Source organism: Hyposmocoma kahamanoa, unplaced genomic scaffold, assembly GCF_003589595.1.
Source record: "Hyposmocoma kahamanoa isolate Upper Pololo Valley unplaced genomic scaffold, ASM358959v1 89, whole genome shotgun sequence".
Classification (NCBI taxonomy): domain Eukaryota; kingdom Metazoa; phylum Arthropoda; class Insecta; order Lepidoptera; family Cosmopterigidae; genus Hyposmocoma; species Hyposmocoma kahamanoa.
The window spans coordinates 199,945-222,788 of NW_020654520.1; the positions used below are offsets into that span (position 1 = coordinate 199,945).

The 22,844-nt window shown below is 46.7% G+C and overlaps 1 protein-coding gene across 4 annotated transcripts in view; it reads right to left on the reverse strand.

Annotated features, from left to right (window-relative positions):
- Positions 1–7,704: 7,704 nt before the first annotated feature.
- LOC113236185 (low-density lipoprotein receptor-related protein 2) overlaps positions 7,705–22,844 on the reverse strand; it is a 234,914-nt gene continuing 219,774 nt past the window's right edge. For 2 of the 4 annotated variants that reach the window (XM_026472197.1, XM_026472196.1), the window contains 17 exons: positions 21,182–22,787; positions 20,827–21,086; positions 20,599–20,751; positions 20,361–20,511; positions 20,100–20,286; positions 19,918–20,021; positions 18,674–19,855; positions 18,494–18,598; positions 17,849–18,194; positions 11,797–17,745; positions 11,564–11,722; positions 10,090–10,316; positions 9,787–10,003; positions 8,866–9,707; positions 8,631–8,798; positions 8,279–8,528; positions 7,705–8,216 (listed from right to left, as the gene is read on the reverse strand). In XM_026472197.1, coding sequence (XP_026327982.1) covers positions 7,844–8,216; positions 8,279–8,528; positions 8,631–8,798; positions 8,866–9,707; positions 9,787–10,003; positions 10,090–10,316; positions 11,564–11,722; positions 11,797–17,745; positions 17,849–18,194; positions 18,494–18,598; positions 18,674–19,855; positions 19,918–20,021; positions 20,100–20,286; positions 20,361–20,511; positions 20,599–20,751; positions 20,827–21,086; positions 21,182–22,787 — 12,279 coding nt within the window. In that variant the 3' untranslated portion in view covers positions 7,705–7,843. The remainder of the gene's footprint in view (positions 8,217–8,278; positions 8,529–8,630; positions 8,799–8,865; positions 9,708–9,786; positions 10,004–10,089; positions 10,317–11,563; positions 11,723–11,796; positions 17,746–17,848; positions 18,195–18,493; positions 18,599–18,673; positions 19,856–19,917; positions 20,022–20,099; positions 20,287–20,360; positions 20,512–20,598; positions 20,752–20,826; positions 21,087–21,181; positions 22,788–22,844) is intronic. The other 2 variants (XM_026472198.1, XM_026472199.1) reach the window with 2 other exon arrangements.

The window sequence follows — 22,844 nt, forward strand, 5'->3', positions numbered from 1 at the left end:
CAGCAGCTCTACGGAGGATTCCCGGCGGCAAAAGCGGCGTCGTCGTTCGTCGAGGCGAGTGAATTCCAGGGATAGCGATTTTCAGTGTTTGTCGCAACAGGTTCGTCAAATTTTAGAATACCTTAAAGAACCACAGTGTGCCAAAAACGATCAAGCTAGTGATACTGCTTCCGACATATCATTACAACCTTCCGAGAAATTAATGACATCGCTTTTTTAAAATGAACCGTTACTAAAAAACCGAAACGATCCAAAACGTTTCATTGCGATATTAACACGAATTTAAAAGATCCCACTGTCGAGAATTCATCGCTTTACTTTCCAAGTTGCATCATTTCGATAGAAACGAATGGGAGCGTGTACGATATGTCGAGACGGAGAAAAAATACCTGGCCAAACCCGGTTTTTACGACATGGATGTGAATACTGAACTTCGCTATTATGATCCCAATTCATCTTGGCTCAAACATCTAGATAGTTCTTTTGGTGCCATTACTCATGCTTTGTTTCAGCAGCATGAAACTTATAGAAGTAATTTGCAGCAATTAATTGAGTGAGCACATTCCCTTACCTGCGTTTTGAATGCTGAAACACTTTATGAAAAAGTTTCCGAACTTTTTACTAAAAATTCTAACTTCATGAAGGTTTCTGAAGATTTTCTTCAGCTTGTTTACGGGAGACGAGCTGATGTATACAAAAGAATCGTGACAGTATTTTGTCAGGTGTTAAAAACAAATTTATTCGTGAGGATTTACGTAAAATCCCTCCAACAAATGCTAACCTGTTTAATCCAGAATTATTAAGTAACTTCCTGCAGAAAGCTGGTGGGACTAACAAGGTATTTACTAACAGCAACAAGCGCTCAGCGGATGAGCCCATTATGTCTATGCGGAATAGACAGGATGTCTCACGTAACATATGACCGCGAAGGTCGGTTCGCGAGCAGATGTTCAAGAGCACAATGCCTACGGTCCTTAATCGAGGAAAGGTAACAAGGATCGCAGTTTTCCATTTGACAACTCTGGCACTAAACGTGACGTTAAGAAACAGAACAAGCCTAATCGCAAAAATAAATTCAACAATAGTCGCTTTCAATCACGTAATCAAGATCATTTTTGGTTATCGCATTCCCTTTTGCAAAGTACCCCAATTTGTCAATCACAATCAATTTCTTTGTTATCAAACACAAACGGGTGCTGCGATGGCCGAACAAATTTGAGAATTAAAAAAGCAAAAAATATTAGTACCCGCACCACAAACACTCAGTTTCATGTGCCCCATGTTTCTAGGGAAAAAATCTGATCAAAGCCCTATTTTCAATTTGAAGAAACTCAACCTTTATCTAGCTCAGTTCAAGTTCCAATTGATAAATATGCAACGAGTGCCAGAGTTTTTACAAAGGAAGACTGGGCTGTAAAAATAGATCTAACACAGGCCTATTTTCACATTCCCATGGCCCAGCCCCATTGACCTTTTTTTTAAATATATAATAGACACACGCTTGACCACAATCTCACCTGATGTTAAGCGACGATGTGACCGACGATGGGACGCGTTTGCCTAAAAAATGCCTATTCACTCTAGCCTTGAATAGTCCCAAATTGTACTTTTTGGGAAATACAGATGCCGCTAGAGCATTCCATTCCTTTGCCGTACGCATCAGAAAGGAGGAAGCAAAGCGCTCAGTGCGAATAGGTGGAATATCAACGACATAACAATAGAGTGCTCCGGACCTTCTAGTCGACCGAAAGAGGAACGATGAGGGCGGAGCCAAATTGAAAAGTTCCTGCGCACACTCTCCGAAATGTATCCGATAGAAAACCGACAAGCGGGCTACTTTTCTGCGATGGTCGAGATTTTGAAGCTTCGACTCCACAAGAGAATTATTGTTAATAAGTCTCTTTGCTTTTCGCTCCACCGAGTCCAAGGCAGCTAACTGGTATTAGGCAGAGCCATCCCAAAGGTGGCAGCAGTAATCCATACAGGATCGAACTTGTGCTTTATACAGATTTAAAAGCTGTTTAGGTGTGAAGTACCGCCTGACTAGTTTTCTGGCAGCCGCTTTTGCCAAGCACTCGATGTATCGCCCAAAGTTGAGGTTGGATGATAAGTCCAGACCAAGTAGCTCAAGGTGGTCCCTTATCGGCACGGATACACCTCGGAAAGTCGGAGTAAGGTGTAGGGGACTCCGTTTCGATGTGAAAAGACACGCCTGTGTGTTAGCCGCATTAAACCTGACCCTGTTAGCATCTCCTCAGTCGGAAGCTGCTTTCAGACTCGGGTTCAACCGGGTGACCATCGCCTCTCGCTTGCACCGGATCTCTTCGCTGTTGTCTCGGGCATCTGGCACATAACTCTCTACCGCTGTGCTGTCGTCTGCGTACCCAAAGATACCGGGCATCAGCAGCAGGTCGTTGATATGCAGCAAGATAGAGTGGCGGAGAGGACAGATCCCTGAGGTACACCGGCATTTATACCATGAGGAGCAGACGAGTAACCGTCTACAGCTACACAGATTGACCTATCCTTCAGAAAATCGCCTATCCATGTGCAAAAGCCAACAGGAATTCCGTAAGCTGGAAGCTTGTTTAACAGGCTATCATGCCAAACCCTATCGAAGGCTTTCATATGTCGAGAGACACGGCAAGCGATTCCCCGCGTTTCTCGACAGCCTCGCTCCATAAATGTGTGGCACACCATACTGTCGATCACTGAGGAGATCGAACCATTTCTCAGAGTCCTTTACAAATCGCACGAAATGAGAGACCCCCGAGCTCCTGCAAATCATGAGCTTGCCATTCGGACTGTCCTCAGCACCAACGGCGCAGCTGTTGCGCGGCAAAGGAATGAGAGTGCTCGTCTACTTAGACGACTTTCTCATTGTGAGTCAATGTCGACAGTTACTTATAGAACAAGCTGCAGAAGCTGTACGCGTTCTATTGACATTGGGATGGACTGTCAATCACAAGAAGTCCGTACTGATCCCGACACTTATAGTAGACTATCTAGGTATTACGTGGAATCTCGAACACAATTTCAAATGTCTACCTGCGGACAAACGACACAAAATAATGACAAAGTTAGTCCAAATACTAGGGCGGAATGTTTGGAGTCTGAAAGATGCACAAAGCATTCTTGGAATGCTAAACTTTGCATCATTCGCCATCCCAAGAGGTCGTCTTCATTGCCGCCCCTTACAAATGGCCTGTGCTCTATTTCCAAAAGACCACTCCATCTCGCAGCCGCGAAAGCATTGATTTGGTGGCAGGGAGCGCTCACGGCGAGCACACCCATTCACCCGAGACCTGTCGCTCACTTCTTTACGACAGACGCGTCCGGCGACGGTTGGGGCGCAGTTATCGACGGGACTCAAGTGAGCGGAGGCACTTGGCGCGCAGAACAAATAACCTGGCACAGCAACGTCAAGGAAATGTGGGCAATAATTCACTCCGTTCAAACACCTACACGTTGTATGGAACTCGACTGTTCTCGTTCAGTCCGACAACAAAAGCGTAGTGAGTTACATACGCTACGAAGGCGGTCTGCGCTCGATGAGCTTCTACAAAGTAACGTGCTCTTTTCTGTAATTGCTAGATCAGAACAACATCCAATAGTCCCTCCTTACATTCCCGAACATTTGAATATGGAGGCCGACAGACTGTCGCGTTATAAGTTAGAAGGAGAGTGGACGGTATCGGCGATAGCCTGTCACAAAATATTCCGACGATTCGGAAAGCCACAAATAGACTTATTCGCCTCGAGGAGTGCTCACGTAGTACTGCGCTACGCATCTCGAGTCACAAGTCGAATATCACGACGCGTTCAGCAGAGAATGGTCGTTTCAGATAGCGTGGGTGTTTCCTCCGCCACACCTCATACCCCGTGTCCTGGCTCATCTCAACACAGCCAGAGGGAAATTTGTGCTAATCGTGCCTCCGTGGCACAAGTTGTTCCCCGTGTTGGGTAAAGTCTCTGTTGTACGCTGCCAGCGTGATCGCCAGCGCGGACAGCACGCGCAGCGCCGTCACCTCGTCCAACTGGCTCGACTCCTGTTCCATCGATGAGGTCATGGCCAAGGGTAACTGGCGACCACCCAACACCTTCGCCAGATTTTACTCCGCTAAGATACGTCCCACTTTGAATAATCTTTCCAGGACATTCGCAATAACTTAACTATCTTGAACAAGTAATTAATGATTTGTTGTGTTGATTTTTCCATTTACACTTACTTCAATACCGTCCTAATGTACTCTTAATATTTACTTGTTTAGTATACGTGTTGGACTATTTTGTGTTAATTTGAATTAAAAACATAAACGATTACCACAAATTTCATTTACATTATGTACTACCCATGTATATCTCAGTGATATACATAGTAGTATAATATCACACATTGGCATTTTTCATAAGTATATAGCTCACCACCAAGCGATAACAAACACCTTACTCTATAGGTCTCGAATAACGGTTCATAGCATATAATACAATGTTTTACCTGAAATTAAAACAGTTATTATATGCGGAAACCTTATTCAAGACCTATATTTCCAAGTCTATATAATAAATTCCACTTATAGTGACATTCAATGTGACGACACAATCCGTATCTGGGAGTCCCCCTGGTGATGAGCTGCGCACCCCTCCGTCCCGACTAGTGCCGCTGGGAGTGGGGTGGAGGGGAGCGTTGCGGGGCCGTTTGCGGTTACGTCAAGTGTTGCTGTCTCACTCTATAGGTCTCGAATTTCCGCATATAATAACTTTTAATTTCAGGTAAAACATTATATTAAGTTAATTCAAACGTCTACAACTAAAACTTTGGCATCCACTTCATTTATCGTCTGAGGAAATTCGATCATGTTTCCATTTACTGTAAGGAGCTGAACTGATTCCCAGCAGATTTTGCCGGAATACTCGTATTCTTAAACTTCTTTATGGCATCTTTATTCATTTCTCACACACCACCTTATCTTAATGAGCCATTTGAATTCGCCCATCAATCCAGCCCATGACTTCTGCGCTCATCTTCAACTCGAAATTAAGATGCCCTTGCATAGGTAAGGAAACGATTTGTCGTTGTACTGGGACCTCCCAACCTGGGACAAATCCTTTACTGTTCAGGCTATTCGTTTGTGGAGCGCTTTACCTTTGTCTATTCAATAAATGAAATCATTACATATTTTCAAAAATATGGTAAAAGAACGCTATCTAACTTTGGTGTGACTTGAACTGCTTAATTATTTTTATGTTTTAAAATTATGTTTAGGAAATTTTATATTAGTATGTCTAGGAATATCACAGTAGTTTACGAAATTCATATATGTTGATTTTATTATTTTTAATATACATGGTAACAGATTGAACTAGATAAATATTTAAAAAGGCAAACGATAAGCTGATAACTAACCCGAATACGTAAAAGGAAATGCCCCTAAATATAAGAAAACGAAAATCGTGCCATTTTACAAATACTAACACTCTTCATTTGGGCTACTCTATAAAACAGAACAGCTGAGCTGTAGGAAATTGAACTTCAGCGTTTCAAGCCTTTCTACTTAAAGAGTAGTATTCCTTCATACGTTGCTTAGGACAGACAAAATTAAATCCTAACATCAATGTATAGGATGGAGCACGCCGCTAAGGAATTTTTCTCAGGGCAGGACCTTATAGTATGTACTACTAATAATATCATTTGCACACATACTACCTAACACCGCATCATGCGCCAATACTAATAACGCATCGTTATGAACGTCACTGTACTCCACTGAACTACACAGGCTACAAAGTGAATACACCGATATACGCGCGAAGACGTGACGTCTCGTCTAACATGCACTAACGCACTCTTGTGTTAGTGCAAGCCACCTAACCGAGCGACTGCGGTGGCGGCGCTCCAACGAGGGGGTGCGAAACTCATGGGAAAGCGTGCGCAAAGGCAAGGGCACTCGCTGCGTGTTCAATCTTACGCTGAGTATTACAAAATGTTAGAGGAAGTGTTTTCCTTTGGCAAAAATATTTAAAAATAACGTAGTGCTTTTTTACATAATATTTGGTACGGGTATCAGCTACTCATTAGCCTTTTTAAATATTTACCTCGTTCCACCTGTCATCTGTACGCATTTGTATTTGTTTATCGATTTTCTATCCTATTGATTAGTAACTCCTCACACACCGCCTTCTTTTTCCTGTTTGTTATATAATTACTTCCATCCAAAGGTTGTCTGAATAAGACAAGAATAAGACCGCCCATTTAATTGTATTGTATTGTTTTCCTTTTCTAGTGTATACAATAAATAATATTGTACTGTTACATCAATATTAGAATCTACCTATCTAATATAATTATGCGCTCGTCTGAATGCGGTCAGCTTCAATCAGTCATAAGTAACTCATGTTTGTCCTTCATTTTCCCCTCTAAACGATCACTATAACACTCTTAGTTAATTATGTACATATTTGAGACAATACGCAGTGAGAATTGTTATTGAAAGACAAAAATATCCGTATTGTTGTCTAAATTATAATAAAACTATTATATAGGAGGAAGAGCAAGTAAATAATTTCCACAATGATTATTTCTTTCATTTATTTTACACAATATTTTCAACCTAACGTCAAAGGACATTCTATAACTATAATAATCCCAATACAAAAATATTTTTCTTTTCTCCTTATTCATAATATTGACAGATTTATACTTTTTACATTTATGCAATTCAACTCGAGTTTGCTTGTATTTAGGTAATATTTATACTATACATATCAGAAAATTCCTAGTGTGATGTTGATATATTCACAGAGACGTCGGCCCCTCGCAGGTAATTCGCTACAATATATACAATATATTTATTAGGTATATAAAATTTGGACTATCAACACGTACATCACATCTGAACGCACATAAGCAATATTTACATCATAGAGGTTCGCATTAAAACAACTGTTACATCAATAACTATTTAAAAATTAAACAACAGAAACATTATCTCACACATTTATGGCAATTTGACATTGAATCCCACGATGATGTAATATTTTTACCATTTAATAGACAATTATAAAACACAACATAGCTATATTTTACATAGTCTTAAACCGAAATAAATAAATAATTCTCTAAAGTAGTATATTGCTTATTGTCAAATCAATTTAAAACTCTACAAAGATCCGGGCCCCGCGGGCTCGCATAACAATTCCTAATTATTTATGTACTAAAATCATCGTTACTCAAACAAACGTCTGCAGGAATGTCGCGACGAGGCGCCTCGCGGCGTTAAGTCTCCGCGTGGCGGAACGAACACTCCAACGTCTACACTCATTTTTACAAGTCGCGTCGCACGGACGGGGCGCCGCCGTCGGTCCCGGAGCTTCTGCGGTCGGCGAAACGTCGTTACGCAAAGCTGCACGATGACGGACCGCGCTCGCCCCGGCGACGCGACGCCGACAGATTATATTTATACCGTTCTATGATAACGTTGATATGATTCGAGTCGATCGGAACAATAAATAACATCTCGTAAAATAGATTCAAACACTTACTTTAACAAAAAAGTAAACGGGAAGAAGCACTGACGCGGAAGGAAGGGCCGAAGCCGGCCGAAGCGGAAGCGACGCGTGACAGAATAACGAATACAAAATAAACGAAGCGTATAATTTACGTATTAAGAGTAATCCCGCTACGATTACGGAACGAGTAACGGGGAACAGCGGAGAGGAAGAGAGGGAGAGAGGGAGAGAGGGAGAGAGGGAGAGAGGGCGAAGGGGAAGTTCAGCAGACGCAGAAGGGGAGCGGCGGCGGGCGGGCCGGGCGCAGCGGGGCGCGCGGCCCGCGGCGGCGGCGCTAGCAGAGCTTGTCCTCCAGCACCAGCTGCGCCGTGTCGGCCGTGGAGTCGGCCGCGGGGTCCAGCGCGCGCCGCCGCCCGCCCGCGCCGCGCGTCTCGCTGGCCGACGGCGACAGCACGGCCGACGCCACCTTGTCGCGCAGCTCGTCGGGCACCTCGTACACGCCCGGCTCGGGCTCGGCCGCGCGCGTCACGGCCTCGTACATGGGGTTGGCGAAGTCGCGGCCCTTGCGGCCGCCCGTGTCCTCCAGCGTGTAGGCGGGCTCGCCGGGCGGCCCCGCGCCGCCCACGCCGCCGAACTCCACGTTGGAGCCCTGCCGGAACGACACGCTCTGCGACGACGCCAGGCTGCCCAGCGCGCCGCCCTTGCCGCTGCAACAGGCCGACGTCAGCGCCCCGCCGCGGCCGAGGCCGGCGGGGCGCGCGGTACTCACAAGGGCCGCTTCCGCACGACGAACCAGGCCGCGGCCGCGCCCAGGGCCAGCACGACGAGCAGCAGCACCGGCACGAGCACGGCGGCGCTGGTGGCCGTGCGGCCGGCGGCCGTGCCCGCGGCGCCGGCGCAGAAGGGCGGCTGCAGCGGCGGCCGGCACACGCACTCCAGCGAGCCGTCCTCGGCCTCGGCGCAGCGCCCGCCGTTCTCGCAGGGGCACACGCGCGGCGCCGCCCGCTCCGCCTCCACGGCTGCAACGGACACGGGGTCAGCCGGGGCCGGCCGGGGTCGGCCGGGGTCGGCCGGGGTCGGCCGGGGTCGGCCGGGGTCGGGCAACTGGCGCCGCGGCTCACCGGCGTCGCAGGCCAGCTCGTGCATGACGCGCTTGGGCGGCGGCTGCTGGTCGGGGCAGGCGCAGCGGTGCCCGGCCGGCACCAGCAGGCACAGGTGGCTGCAGGCGGCGCGCGAGCACGCGCCGCGGGTCCCCGCCAGCGACGCGTTGTACCGCAGCGGGTGGTACACTGCGCACAAGGTTAGGGTTTCACGGCCCGTCGGCGAATCGGAATCCGGCTCCGCCGACGTCCTCACCTTTCACGGCCGACGGATTGACTAGGTCCTTGGAGATAACGAACGGCACGCCTCTGCCGAACTTGTCCTGTCGCACCAGCTCGCCCGTGTCGCGGGTCACCCAGTACAGGGACGACTCGAACACGTCGAGCGAGATCGGGTGCTTCAGGAGGTCGCCTTTCAAGATCACTTTGCGATTGGAGCCGTCGTGTTTCATCGTTTCGATCGTGTTCAGTTTCGTATCCACCCAATAGATGGCGTGGTCCATTGCGCTGTCTATAGCGAGTCCTGTCGGATGCCGAATGGAATCCCTGACGACGGGCCGCCTCTTGGAACCGTCCATCCAGGCCATCTCGATCTTCGGCGCGGAACCGGCGTCGGCCCAGATCATCTTACCCATTTGGGGGTCGAGCACCAACGAAGTCGGGCTCTCGAGGCCGGCGCTGACCAGCGCTCGTCGATACCTACCGTCCGTTCTCGCTACCATCACGCGCCCTCTAGGTTTTGACCCCGCCCTGTCGACCTCGGTCCAATATAAATTGTCTCCAACGTAATCGACGGCTAAGGCTGTGGGTTTGGCGTTTCCTTTCATGTTGAGATCTTGTGCGAATCCACTTTTGACTTCACCCTGTTTGGCGTTAATCATATACGAACGTTTGATAGTTTTATCGTAGCTATCAGCCCAGAACACCATCTCATTCTTAGGATCGTAGTCAATGGCCTCGATTCTCTTCTCGGACGCGATGATATCGAGCTCCTCATTTTTATCCTGGACGAAAGCGCGAATCTCGGGACCGTTGGCGAACATTAAAATAACGTCGTCCTTCAGTACTTTACAGACTCCGGACAGACTGTCAGCCAATCTGAAATCCGAGACAACTTTGTCAAGTAAACGAATCTATTCGTTTAAAACTTTTAGATCTACCTAAAAAAAATACATACTGGAAACCATCACGGCAGTTGCAGCTGTAACTTCCGTTGAGGTTCGCGCAAATTTGCGAGCAATGATGCGTACCGGCTGCGCACTCGTCAACATCAACACACTTCTTTTTATCAGCTTGTGAAATAATCCATCCCTGGAAACACGTGCAGATATACCCACCGGAGCCAATCGCACCGCCCGCTAAAGTGAGGTTCGTACAGAAGTGTTCGCAACCGCCTGCAAAATAATTTATAAACAGTGAAACTTGCAAAAGAGAGGAAATCCAAAGTAAAAAGGAGTAACTATTCAGTTCACACACAAACCTTTGTCAACATTAGAGCAAGTATGCGTATGATGGCAACCCAGTTCATCAGAGCCGTCCCCGCAGTCATCGGCCAGGTCACAGAGTTGCGTGCGGTCGACGCAATGCCGGTTGGCGCACTGGAATTGCGTGTAAGGGTCGCACGGTTTGATGCGCGATGAGCACAGCGTCATGTTGTTCTCATCCGACCCGTCACCGCAATTGTCCACGCCATCACAAACTTGGTACCTTATAAACGTGTTTTAAATAGAGTATTCACTTCAAACCATTTTATTCACTTCAATTAATTTATATTATAGTTTAAACTCTGTTTCCACATTCTACCGTCATTTTATGTTTATTTTCAGATGCTAATTAATAAATAAAAATTAACAAATCTTCTATATTTACTCTATTCTAGTAAAACTTAAAAAAAAACAAGCGCGCTACAAATACTCGCCCTCGGATCCAACATTTTTATCAAAATTGAATTACATACATATTTGGGATTAGGAATTAAAGCCCAATGTATGTATAACTATATTTTTGTAGAAATACATCTCAATAATTGTTGGTATATTCAAGCAAGCTCAAAGGGCATAACTGAGTTCAATAATCAAGTTTTTCATTACGAAAAGTCATATTTGACGTTTATTACGAAAGGATTTTACTTCGTAATGTATGGAACTGTGCTTTTATTATGTAGTTTAATTAATTACAATATATTAATAACACAAAAAAGGTACAAATGAATGCTATTGTGCCCTTTAGTTCTATTCATGAGTCAAGTATTAAAAGTCACATTTAAATTAATTACCTATGCCTTGTATATTTTGCATGCAGTTACAAAACTACAAATTTTTTTTTAAACTGCTTTCTGTATAAAACTTGTGGTATGTTTAAACATAAATGAAATACTTAAATGTATATTTTAACTATTTTTTTTATCAGAAAACCCTAAAAAATATATTTAAACACATTTATCTACGAATTAGAATTTGCTGCTTGTGCCTTTCTTTCTTCCGATGGCAGAATACTTCTACATTTTTAAATAATTTTATACTCTTGAATTTCACCTCGAATGACTATGATATTTCGAGTTCTTAGGTTTTCACGATTGTTACACATAGGAAATAAAACTATTTTTCCGGATTTAAATCGCGTATATTTGTTTTTTCAAACAAACCGACGTTTCGGGCCCTTTACAGGTCCCATGGACACGGTTGACTGAGGTGGTACAGTCTTCAACCAGTTATGTCTAATATTGATGCAAACCACCCTATTTTTTCACTATAGTTATTAATTAAATACCTTATTTTTAATTTTACAAAGAACACATTCCAATTTACGCTATATTAAGTTTAACAAATTATTTTATTGAATGAATTTTTAAATTGAACTTTTAAAATTTTTAAATTGAAAAATTGAACTTAAATCCGGAAAAATAGTTTTATTTCCTATGACTATAATATTGTTAACCCACGCCAGTCACTTACCGAGGCACGCATCGGTGGTTATCACAGTGAAACCTGCGCAGAGTGTCGCAATTGAAATTAGTGCAGAGCGCCGGTGCTTCGTCAGACCCGTCACCGCAATCATCCGTTCCATCACACAAGTCCGATTGGGAAACGCATAAATTGTTGCCGCACTGGAATCTGTAATGGAAATGACCACAAGCATAATAATTCTTTTTGTTCACACTTGCGTTTAAAAACAACCTATTACTCACCTGCTCTCGGGACAGTATCTATTTCCTGGGTATCGTGGTGGACATCCAATCTCGTCTGACAAATCCCTGCAGTCTCGATCGCCATCGCAACGGAAGTAAGCAGCTATGCAGTGGCCTGATTTGCATTGGAACGTTCCATTTTTGCACTGAAAACCTCCGCAATCCATCTCATCGGAGTTATCTCCACAATCGTCCTCGTGATCACAACGCCATCTCGAGGAGATACACTTGCCGTTACCACACTTGAATTCTGATTCAGAACATTGTCTGTAGTTGTGCTGACAAATTGCTTCAGCCTCGTCGCTACCATCACCGCAATCGTCGGTGAAATCGCAAAGCCATTGCCTGGGTATGCAACGTTTATTCTCGCAAGTGAAGTCAGTATCAGTGTTGCAAGTTGGACAGTTTTCTGGAAGTTCGTCAGACCCATCGCGACAGTCATCCTTCCCATCACAGAAGAGCCATTTCGGTATACATCTGTAGTTAGCTTGACCGGGACATCTTCTCCAGCCTGTAGTGCAGTTTCTCTGTCGACACATGTAAGCAGGTTCATCGGAGTCATCTCCACAATCATTATCAAAGTCGCACATCCAAAGTTTCGGTATGCAACGACCGTTCTTGCAAGAGAATTCCGTGTCGGGGTTACAAGGTCGGTTGTGACACATTGCTGGATCTTCATCGCTATTATCCTTGCAGTCTGTGTCTCCGTCGCATTTCCAGCTGTCTAAAATGCATCTGCCACTAGATTTACACTTGAATTCAAGAAGTGGGCACTCATGTGCGCACTCTGCTTCATCACTGCCATCCCCACAGTCGTCTGTGCCGTCACAAATAGTTGCGGCTGGCGTGCAGTTCGTGTTCTTACACTGGAAGGATCCTGCTCTGCAGTGCCTCACAGGACAAGTTTCAGGTTCATCAGAGCCATCCATACAATCTTTTTCACCGTCACATTTCCAGAACCATGGTATACATTTCTCGTCACGACCGTTGCATCTATGTTGGCCATTAGTGCAATTTGCTATACACGTCTTCATATCTCTAGCTAAGTAAAACTGGTTGGGACAGGCACATTTGTACGTAGTCGCACCTTCCTCGCCGTAGCCTAATATCTCTATATTCAAGTAGCTCGATTCGGGCGGTGGAGCAATGAGACAGAGATGTGAGCATCCTCCATTGTTAGTTCCGCAAGGATTAGGATAAGACAGTTGCCTCAGTGGGTGAACTACATGGATATCATATGGACGGTGCGTCGTATTTCTGAGAATCGTCAAGTTTTCACCCGAATGTTTATTGGCTTTACTTATTGCCTTCAAGTTCCAATCGGTCCAGTAAATTTCATCATCGAATAAACTAATGGCAAACACGTGGGGAACCTTAGTGCCTGATAGTACAACGTGCCTATGCTTTCCATTGAGATCGGCTGATCCAATGTAGTCCAGATGAGCATCAGCCCAGTAAATTCTGTCGGTAAAGTAGTCAATAGTCAAGGCATTAGGCCAAGCAATGTCGTCTTCCCAATTCAGTATGGTGGAAAAGTTGGAACCATCCATTCCCATTTTACCGATGAATGCTTGCAAGTGCCAAGACGTGAAATATAAATACCCAATACCAGGGTGAACCACAATAGCTCTAGGGTCAGCAATGCCAGTTTTCAATGTCTTTCTTCTTGTACCATCTAATTCGGAAACATCTAAATTCTTGGAATGTCGGTCGAGCCAGTATAGCTTTCTTCCGACCCAATCTATGGCAATGCCTTCTAGACCATGTGAGTCGTGTCTAATAACTACTTCTTTCGTTGGATTGGGATCGGCGTAATCAGATCTATAAATTGTTTTAGCAGACACATCAGCGAAGTACATCTTTTGCTCTTTGATATCGAAATCAATTGCCACAACGTTCATAAGGTCCTGATGGACCAGGTTGTAAAGCGACGCATCAGTGGACATGTTTCTCACGTAGTACTTATTAGTAAATATTACCCAAGCTGTGGTATTATCTTTCCTCTTGCAAGTGTGTTCATCGGCTTCCCTTTCATAATACTGTTCATTACATTTACAGTAGTACGAGCCCGGTGTATTTGAGCAGTACTGTGAGCACACTCCCGGTGTTTCAATACATTCGTCTATGTCAGCGCATGCTTTGCCGTCCGCTAGCAGCTTGTAGCCTTGATTGCAATCACAATAATAACCTGTTAATGTGTCGATACATTTATGTCCACATTGGTTAATCTCTAACTTGGCGCACTCGTCGACGTTACAATGTGCAGGTTCGTCTGAGTCGTCAGTGCAATCGGAGACTTTATTACAAACTAGTCTGTTATCGATGCACTGGTCGTTATTACACTTGAATTGCCCAGCGGGACAAGTTTTGTTCTCCTTAACACAGCCAACTTCATCGGAGTGGTCGCCACAGTCATCCTCGCCATCGCATCTGAAGTGGTTCCTGATACATTTGAAGTTCTGACATTTGAACTCGTTCTCCGTGCAAGTTTTGTATTGCGTATTGCAGTGTTTGCCCTCGTCAGATCCATCGCCACAATCATTGTCATGATCGCAAACCCAACCCTGATTGATACAACGTCCATTATTGCACTGGAATTGCTCTTCGGAACAAGGTGTAGGTGTAGCACAATGATGTAACGTAGAATTTTCGTCAGCGCCATCGATACAGTCAGGGTCACCGTCACACAGCCACTTCCGCGGGATGCACTGCGCGCGACCCCAGAATTTATTCTCCTCGCACGTATATTCGGTCTCGGCGTCACATTTGCGCTCATTACACTGATGTCTATCATCCTCGTCACTGTTATCTAGGCAATCATTGTCGCCATCGCAAATGTATATTCTCGGAATGCAGTTGCCGTTGTCGCAAGTAAACAGGTCACCGAAGCAGGTTCGACCTTCCGATTTACAGTATTCTGGTGGTTCGTCAGCTCCGTCACCGCAGTCGTCATCACCGTCGCAGTACCAGGTAGCAGGAATGCAACGGTGATTAGGGCAGCGGAAGCTATTCTGCGGACATGTCCTCTGCGCGCAATGTAATGGATCCTCGTCGGAGTTGTCACCGCAATCATTGTCTCCGTCACACAGCCAGTATGGTTCGACACAAATATTTGTCTTCTCGCACTTGAGGTGATTTGTTGGGCACGTTGTGTTCCTTGGACATCGTTCATGAGTCTCATCGGATGTAACGTTATCTTTACAGTCGTTGATGCCGTTACACACTTGGGTCATAGGTATACAGCGTGAGTTGAGGCAAGTGAATTCACCTTCAGCGCAAGGTGGATACACACAACCTTCTTCGTCCGATCCGTCCTTACAGTCATTCTCGTGATCACACTTCCATGACTTAAAGATACAGCGTCCATTGTTGCAGCGAAACTCGTTAGGAGAGCAAGAGTGGTAAGCACAATAGTTTTTATCTTCATCGGAATTATCGCCGCAGTCATCATCTCCGTCGCATGACCACATTCTGCTGATGCACTTTCCGTTGGCGCAAGCAAATTTGCTCGGATCGCACGTAATATTTTTAGCTACACACATCCTACCCTCATTGACTAACTTAGTGTTATCATCGCATTTGCACTCCACTGTATTTTTTGGTGCCGGGTGACAACTCTGCGCACAACCACCATTGTTGATTTGGCAAGGGTTCACTTGACATTTCTGCCTGCTGCGACTGTATATGTGAATGTCTCGCGGTGAGTCTTCCAGACGTTTGACCATTTCTATCATATGAGCTCCTGTGTGCTTTTCAGCTCGGTATACCCCCCGTAGTTGCAGGTCCGTCCAGTAGATATAATTTCCATAGACAGTAATAGCGAAGGGATAAATCGTTGCAGATATCAGGACTTCGCGGTCTGATCCGTCAAGTTTGGATCTTTCAATTTTTTCTCGAACAGCATCCGTCCAGTAAAGCATGTTTTCATCAAAATCAATAGTCAGACCGCTGGGCTGAGACAAATCTTTGTCTATGATCGCTTTCTTCAGCGAGCCAGCCATCGTCGTTCTGTATATTTTGCCAGATGTACCAAATCTACCCCAATCGGTGTAGTATAAAGTACCGTTACAGGGGTCAACAACAATGGCGCGAGGTCGTTCCACTCGTGCAATCATCACTAATTCAGTTCCATCGAGGTTCATGGCGTATATAGAGTTATTAGAGCTGTCGGTCCAGTAAATCTTTTTCTGTGTCCAGTCGTAAGAAATTCCCTCGGGATTGATACCTTTACTGATGATGTTATTTATGTTGGCAAAACTGGGATTATTAGACGGCATCCAAGCGATTTTCGGCCAAGGACGGATTTGAGTGAAGAACAATCTGTTGTCCGCATGGTCAAATTCAACTCCTACTACATTGGTCAAATTGCCGATAGGTTTGAATGGCACTCCAGTAGACTTAGGATCTAGATTAATAGCACGGATTTCCGTTCTTGTTGTAAATACAAGATATTCGTCCACTAGAACATCACATTTCTTAGGATTGAAACTGGAAACTTGCCCAGTGGCACAGTCGCATCGGTACGTAACGCCTTTATTTGAGTCTGGCGGATAACTGAAGCAGAGCTGGTCACAGCCTCCATTACCCAGCTTTCTGCACGGATTGGTTTCGTCTGTCGGTTGGTTGTTGATGTCGAAAATTACGATGTCTCTGAGCTTGGGTAGATTTGTTCTTAATTTTTCTGGCATTGTCGTGTTTCCCGGTAATTTAGATGCTTTATATATGGTTTGCAAATTTCTATCAACCCAGTAGACGCTAGTGGTATGTATGGCAATTCCCATAGGATTAGGCAGGTTCGACCTAATAAGCTGCCTGTTGCCTCCATTATACGAGATCTTCTGAATCTGGTCCAATTTTGAGTCAACCCAGTAAACATCGTGAGTCAACATATCAATAGTTAAATCTCTGGGATTTGATATTCCAGATGTAACCAGTGTTTGCCATTCGCTTCCGTCTAAATAGGCTTTTCCAATACGCGGATACTGCCCATAATCGATCCAGTACAGCAATCGCTTCAAAGGATTGACCGCGAGCTCACGTGGAGCGTCCATAGTCGTTTTCACGAGCACTTTTCGGTGAGACCCATCCAGCCAGCACATTTCCACGTAGTTCTCGTGTGGGAATACATTTGTGAAATATAGATTACCCGCAACCCAATCGATAGCTAAACCTCTAATACCATTGCTGCCTACGCCGTCCTTGACAATGTGCTGCAGCTCCGTGCCGTTCGGTCTGATACGGAATATTCCGTTCCATTGACCCCTGTTAAACTCAACCCAATAGATGTAGTTATCCGCGAAGTGGACATCTACGTGGAGGATGTGATGACCCTGACCCGTGACAGGGACCATCGCCTCGGCGCTGTTGTCCAAACTGTAGCCCCGGATGAGGTCTAGTTGGGACACCACGGCGAATGTCTTATATGGCACACAGTTGATTTCGTTCTCCTTCCGGTAGCCAATAGAGCAAGCGCACACTCTGGAGCCACTGTCACCAGGAATACAAATCTGTTCACAACCACCGTTGTTGGTGAGGCACGTATGATGCATCATTTTCCTCTTTTGGAATATTGTCATTGACTTTAAATCACTTTCGTTGTCGATGATTACTTTGATGTTATCACCATTGGGCAAGTCAGCTTTTATAATCTTTTCATGTCTGGGGTCCAGAACGTATAGGCGTGAGTCCAGCACCGAAATGACTTTCGGGTAGGAGATGCCATTTACTTCAGAGAGGACGGTCTTGCGGTCGTTGCCATCTGCATTGACGCTGCTCACGCTGGCGGGAAATTGCGTACTGTAGTAGATGACCTTTTTTTCGACGTCTATCGTAATGCCTTCTGGTCGCTCAATGTTGTCCACCAAAATAATTGCATTGGAGCCATCCATGTTTGCTTTACCTATCTTAGCTGGGACTCCATAGCCACCTTCATCAGACCAGTAAATTTTTCTGAAATTGAAATAAAAAAGTTGTTAATTATGATGCAAACACTGTGAAATATATTTGTTTAAGCATCGCTTCTCTAGGTAATAATTAAATTAACAGCACTAACCCATCAGTGGGGTCCAGGCAGATGCCTCTCGGCTTCGCAACGGAAGTTTTCTTGCCGTCGTTGGCAAGGATGATGGTTCTGTAGTTAATTTTGCCGTCGACGCGGACTATCTCGATATTGCTGGCGACACGGTTGGCCATGTACAGGTTTCTACCAAGCCAATCAAAGGCCAGCGCGGAAGGTGCACCGACGATGCCGGTGTCTTGTCCAAGGAACTCCTTACGAATTCCATCGCCACCGTACATGCTGTACACTGTACAGTTTTCGTCATCGTCGTTGTCGCCCGAAATCGATTGTAGCCAGAATAATAAATGTCCCGTGCGGTCGTACTCGAGTTGTACTGCACCTGTAACATATAGCAAAACAGACAGATATAATTTATTGGTAATATATTCAGTGGTGTTTGTTTTAAATGGGACAGTATGGAGGAATCCGAAACCATAGAATGTACAAGGAAACTGTCTTAGGAATCATGAAGCCTTTTTTTATAACAACTATTTTGGCACTGTACATTTTTTGGTCAAGCGTGCGTTGTCCATAAAAATGAATAAAATTGATCAAATTTTTTTCACGAAGGGATCATTTCATTGCATGCGACGAAAAAAAAATTGGGACAGCAGAAGTTGGCGAAATTTCATAACCTACCTTGAATACCGACTATGGGGGAAAGTTGACCAGATCTTCCTGACCCATCCAGAGACAAGTCCACGATCTGTGTACCCTTCAGTACCATGAGATAGGCGGTTTCCTCTGTAACAAGCAATGTAAGAAATTAAAATGAATAGCTACGTTAATACTTAATATAATTAAAAGCAATTGACCAACCTTCAATACATTTGCCGTCGGGCATGAGCTTGAATCCGGGCTTGCAACGGCATGAGTACGGAATTGAAGCGTTGGGACTCAGCAAGCAGAGGTGCTGGCAGGCGCTAGGAGTGCACGGATTCGAGTATTGCGGCTGCAGCGACGGGTGGTGCACGTGGATGGATAGCGGCTGGGAGATAAGGTGCGACACCACGGTCTGGTTTATGCCGCGGAACTTGTGCGCCGACAGCACGCGGTTCAGTTGCCGGTCGGTCCAATACAGCGTGTCTTCGAACAGCGTTAGAGAATGCGGGTGCAACAGGTAGTGGCTTCCCGCCAGCACCTGCTGCCGTCCCGAGCCGTTGTAGTTGCAGAAGTCTATAAAGTCCAGCTTGGAGTCGGCAAAGTACACTCGCTGCGTGGCCGTGTCGAGCGTCAGACCGTTGGGCCAATAGATCTTGGTGGTGATGATGGCCAGCCGCTGCGTGCCGTCCATCCCGACGCGCTCGATTCTCGGGTTCTCTCCCCAGTCGGTCCAGAAGAGCCAGCGCGCGGAGGGCGCCGGGTCCAGGCACATGCCTCGCGGCTGCGTGATGTTCCCGCTCAGCAGCGTCGTGCGCGCCTTGCCGTCCTCTTTGGCGACCTCGATGGTGTTCAGCTTGCTGTCCAGCCAGTACACGTTTCCTCCCACCCAGTCGTAGGCGAGGCCCTCGACGAGGTCCAGGCCCGTGGACACGATCACGGTCGGCTCGGTGCCTCGGTCCAGCCTGGAGATCTTCTTCAGTTTCATGTCGGACCAGAAGATGGTTCCGGTGTGCATGTTGGAGGCGGTGGCGACGACGTTCTCCACGTTGATGGGCACTCGCTCGAGGCCCTGCTCGTTGAGGTCGGCGACGAGGATGGAGTGGCGGTTGGAGATGATGAGGAAGGCGCTGGAGTGGTTGTCGGCCTTGCAGGAGTGCTTGTCGGCGCCCAGGCGGTAGCCGTCGACGCAGCCGCAGTGGTAGGACTTCTTGACGTTGGTGCAGAGCTGCGAGCAGGCGCCGGGCGGGTCGCACTCGTCCACGTCGCGGCACGTCAGCCCGTCGGCCTGCAGCTGCTCGCCCGCGGGGCACAGGCACAGCGGCCCGCCGGGCGTCTGGCGGCACTCGTTGGAGCACAGCCCCGACTGGTGCGCGCACTCGGCCGACTCGCAGCCCGGACCTGCAACGACCGCAGCTCAGACGCGCCGGGCTCGGCGGCTCGGCCGGACGCCCGCTACGCACCCTCGTCCGCGCCGTTGGGGCAGTCGTAGTTGTTGTCGCACACCCGGGTGAGGTTGACGCAGCGGTCGGTCACTCCCGGGCACTGCCACTGGCCGGACGGGCACCTGCAATTTCGCCCAAAACGCTTTTACGCAGGCCCTGACGCCAAGAAGCCGTCGTGCGGGCGGGTGCCAAGCGTTTACCGGAACGGCGGAGGTTTGCAAGCGTGTTCGAGTCCTTCGTCGGAGCCGTCGCCGCAGTCGTCGTTGCCGTCGCACACGTACGCCTTGAACACGCAGCGGCCGTTGGTGCACCGGAAGAAGTTCTGCGCGCATTGAACCGCGCCGCACGTAGACGGCTCGTCTGACAAGTCTTCGCAGTCGGGGGTACCTGATTCATTCATACCATATTAGTAATCTTATTCTAAAACTTCTTACTTAAATTTTACACCTGAGAACGCTCACCGTCACAATACCAAGTTTTGGGAATACAGATGCCGGAAGATCGGCATTGGAATTGTTTATCGGGCTGACATTGATGTGGCGCCAAGGAAGGGCAGCCCGCTTCGTCACTGCCGTCGTTGCAGTCTGGGATACCGTCGCATTTGTACGCCTCCTGCAGAAAAATATACAAAATTGTAGAATCACAATAAACATCAATCGCTGAAGGGGTAGATAATTAGAAAAGTACGAGTGAGCTTACCTGGACACACTGCTTAAGGTCAGCGCACTTGAACTGAGAAGCGAGACATGAGACCGGTGGACAGTCGGCTTCATCTTGTTTGTCAAAGCAGTCGTCATCTCCGTCGCACACCCACGACGCCGGTATGCAATGTCCGGTTCGCGGACATGTAAACTAAAAAGACGAACACAATTAATACGAGTATGTGTATATAAGTCATACAACGCAGTTCAGGTGGTGTTTACAAACCTGGAAGTAAGCGCAGGTTTTTTCTGCACAATGAGTTCCCTCATCCGAACCATCACCGCAATCGTTCTCCGAGTCGCATCTCCACGTGTTAGGCACACATCGGCCATTATCGCACTGGAATTGTGTGGAGCTGCAGGTCACATTGACACAGCCGGTCTCGTCCGAGAAGTCACCGCAGTCATTTTCCGAGTCACACACGAATGTCGCGGGAATACAGCGGCCTGACTTACACATGAACTCTGCTGCACTGCAAGTTGTCTCTGGATAGAAAACGCGAAGATTGATTTACACATTAAAACACAAAACTGCATTTGGATCAAATACGAAATTAACTTAAGATTTTTGGTTAACTAACTTGTACAATTTTGTTCTTCGTCGCTGTTGTCCAAACAATCGTCGTCGCCGTCACAGACCCAGCTCTTCGGGATGCAGCGTTGGTTATTGCAGGTGAAGTCCCATGAGTTTGGGCACGCCTGTACCGGAGGCTCAGAACTTGGATCCGCTATACAACTCGTGCCGTCTGGTCCCAACTTTTCACCGTAAGGGCATCCGCATTTCACCGTCAACAACTCCGTGTTGTTCCTCGGTACAGCAAAACATAATTTTTGACAGTTTCCATTGTTTCTTGCACATGGCTGCATCGGGTCTATCTTCTGCACCTCGTTGCTATAGACTTTGACGCCATAAAGTCGGTTGGTCTGAGGTTCCCTCACCATGATGTCTTCTTGTTCTCCGGTCAACTTGTGCAGTCTCACTATGGCATCCAGTCTCCAGTCGGTGATATACATGAATTCCTTATGAATAACAATAGAGAACGGATGTCTTATTAACCTAGAGTTGACAGTCTTTACATCGGTACCGTCTAGTTTGGCGTGTTGCACGTGGTCCAGAAGTGCGTCACACCAATACACTCTGTCGGCCTCGAAGTCTATTGAAAGCCCGTTCGGCCAACCGAGAGTAACGTTTTCAAAAACAAGCAGTCCACTGCCATCAGTGTTTGCTCTGCTGATATTTGCAGGACGATCCCACTCCGAGAAGAAAATGTATCCCTTATTGGGATGAACGACGATAGCTCGGGGCCTCTTTAAATCTTTTAATAACGTTCTCTTATACGCTATATTCCTTGTTGATAACACGTTTAACGTTCCTTTCCTAGAATCGATATAATACAAGTTTTTCGAAGCCCAGTCGACGGCTAAGCCCTCGACTCCCTCATTTTGTGACGCTAACACTATTTCGCGCGTGGTGCCGTTTCTGTGCACCCTGTAGATAACGTCTTGAAGAACATCTGAGTAATATATATGTTCGTCCCGCGAGTCGAAATCCAAACCTACGAACCTAGCCCGCCTCGACACTACTGGTAATATGGCATCACTGAAACCTTCTATGACAGGGTTCAGAACTTTTCCTTTAATAAACCTCTGCTGGGAATACATAAGGAACTCCTTAATTAGATCACAGTTTCTGAGATCGGTCTCGAGGCGGTAGCCGATGTTGCATGCACAGCGATAGCCAAGCCCGCCGTTCTGCAGTGCGGTCACGATGCACATCTGCGAGCAGCCGCCGTTGTTGTTTCCGCACGGGTTGTTCACCGAAGTCTGCTTCAGCGAGTGTATCACAGTAATGGCTTTGGGATCTCTGATGTCCTTCATTTTGTAGATGGCTTGTATGCTAGTCGAACCCTCGTACTTGTTGACGGAGCTGATGCCTTGCTTGGTGCTGTCCGACCAGTACACCCGGTCCTCGAACAGGGCCAGTCTCGAAGGACTGGGGACCTGCTGTCCTCTCAACACCAAGAACCTGTGATTGCCATCGTAATCGACAGTTTCGATGTAGTCAAGCAGCGAATCGCACCAAAATACTCTTCGAGCGATAATGTCCACGGCTATGCCGGACGCCTTGTAGGCGGCTTCGGAGACGATGGATTTTGTATGAGTACCGTCCATGTTTGCCCTGATGATCTGAAAACGTTATATTGTAATTGTTAATATCGTGTCCTTTCCAAACGAACATTCGAC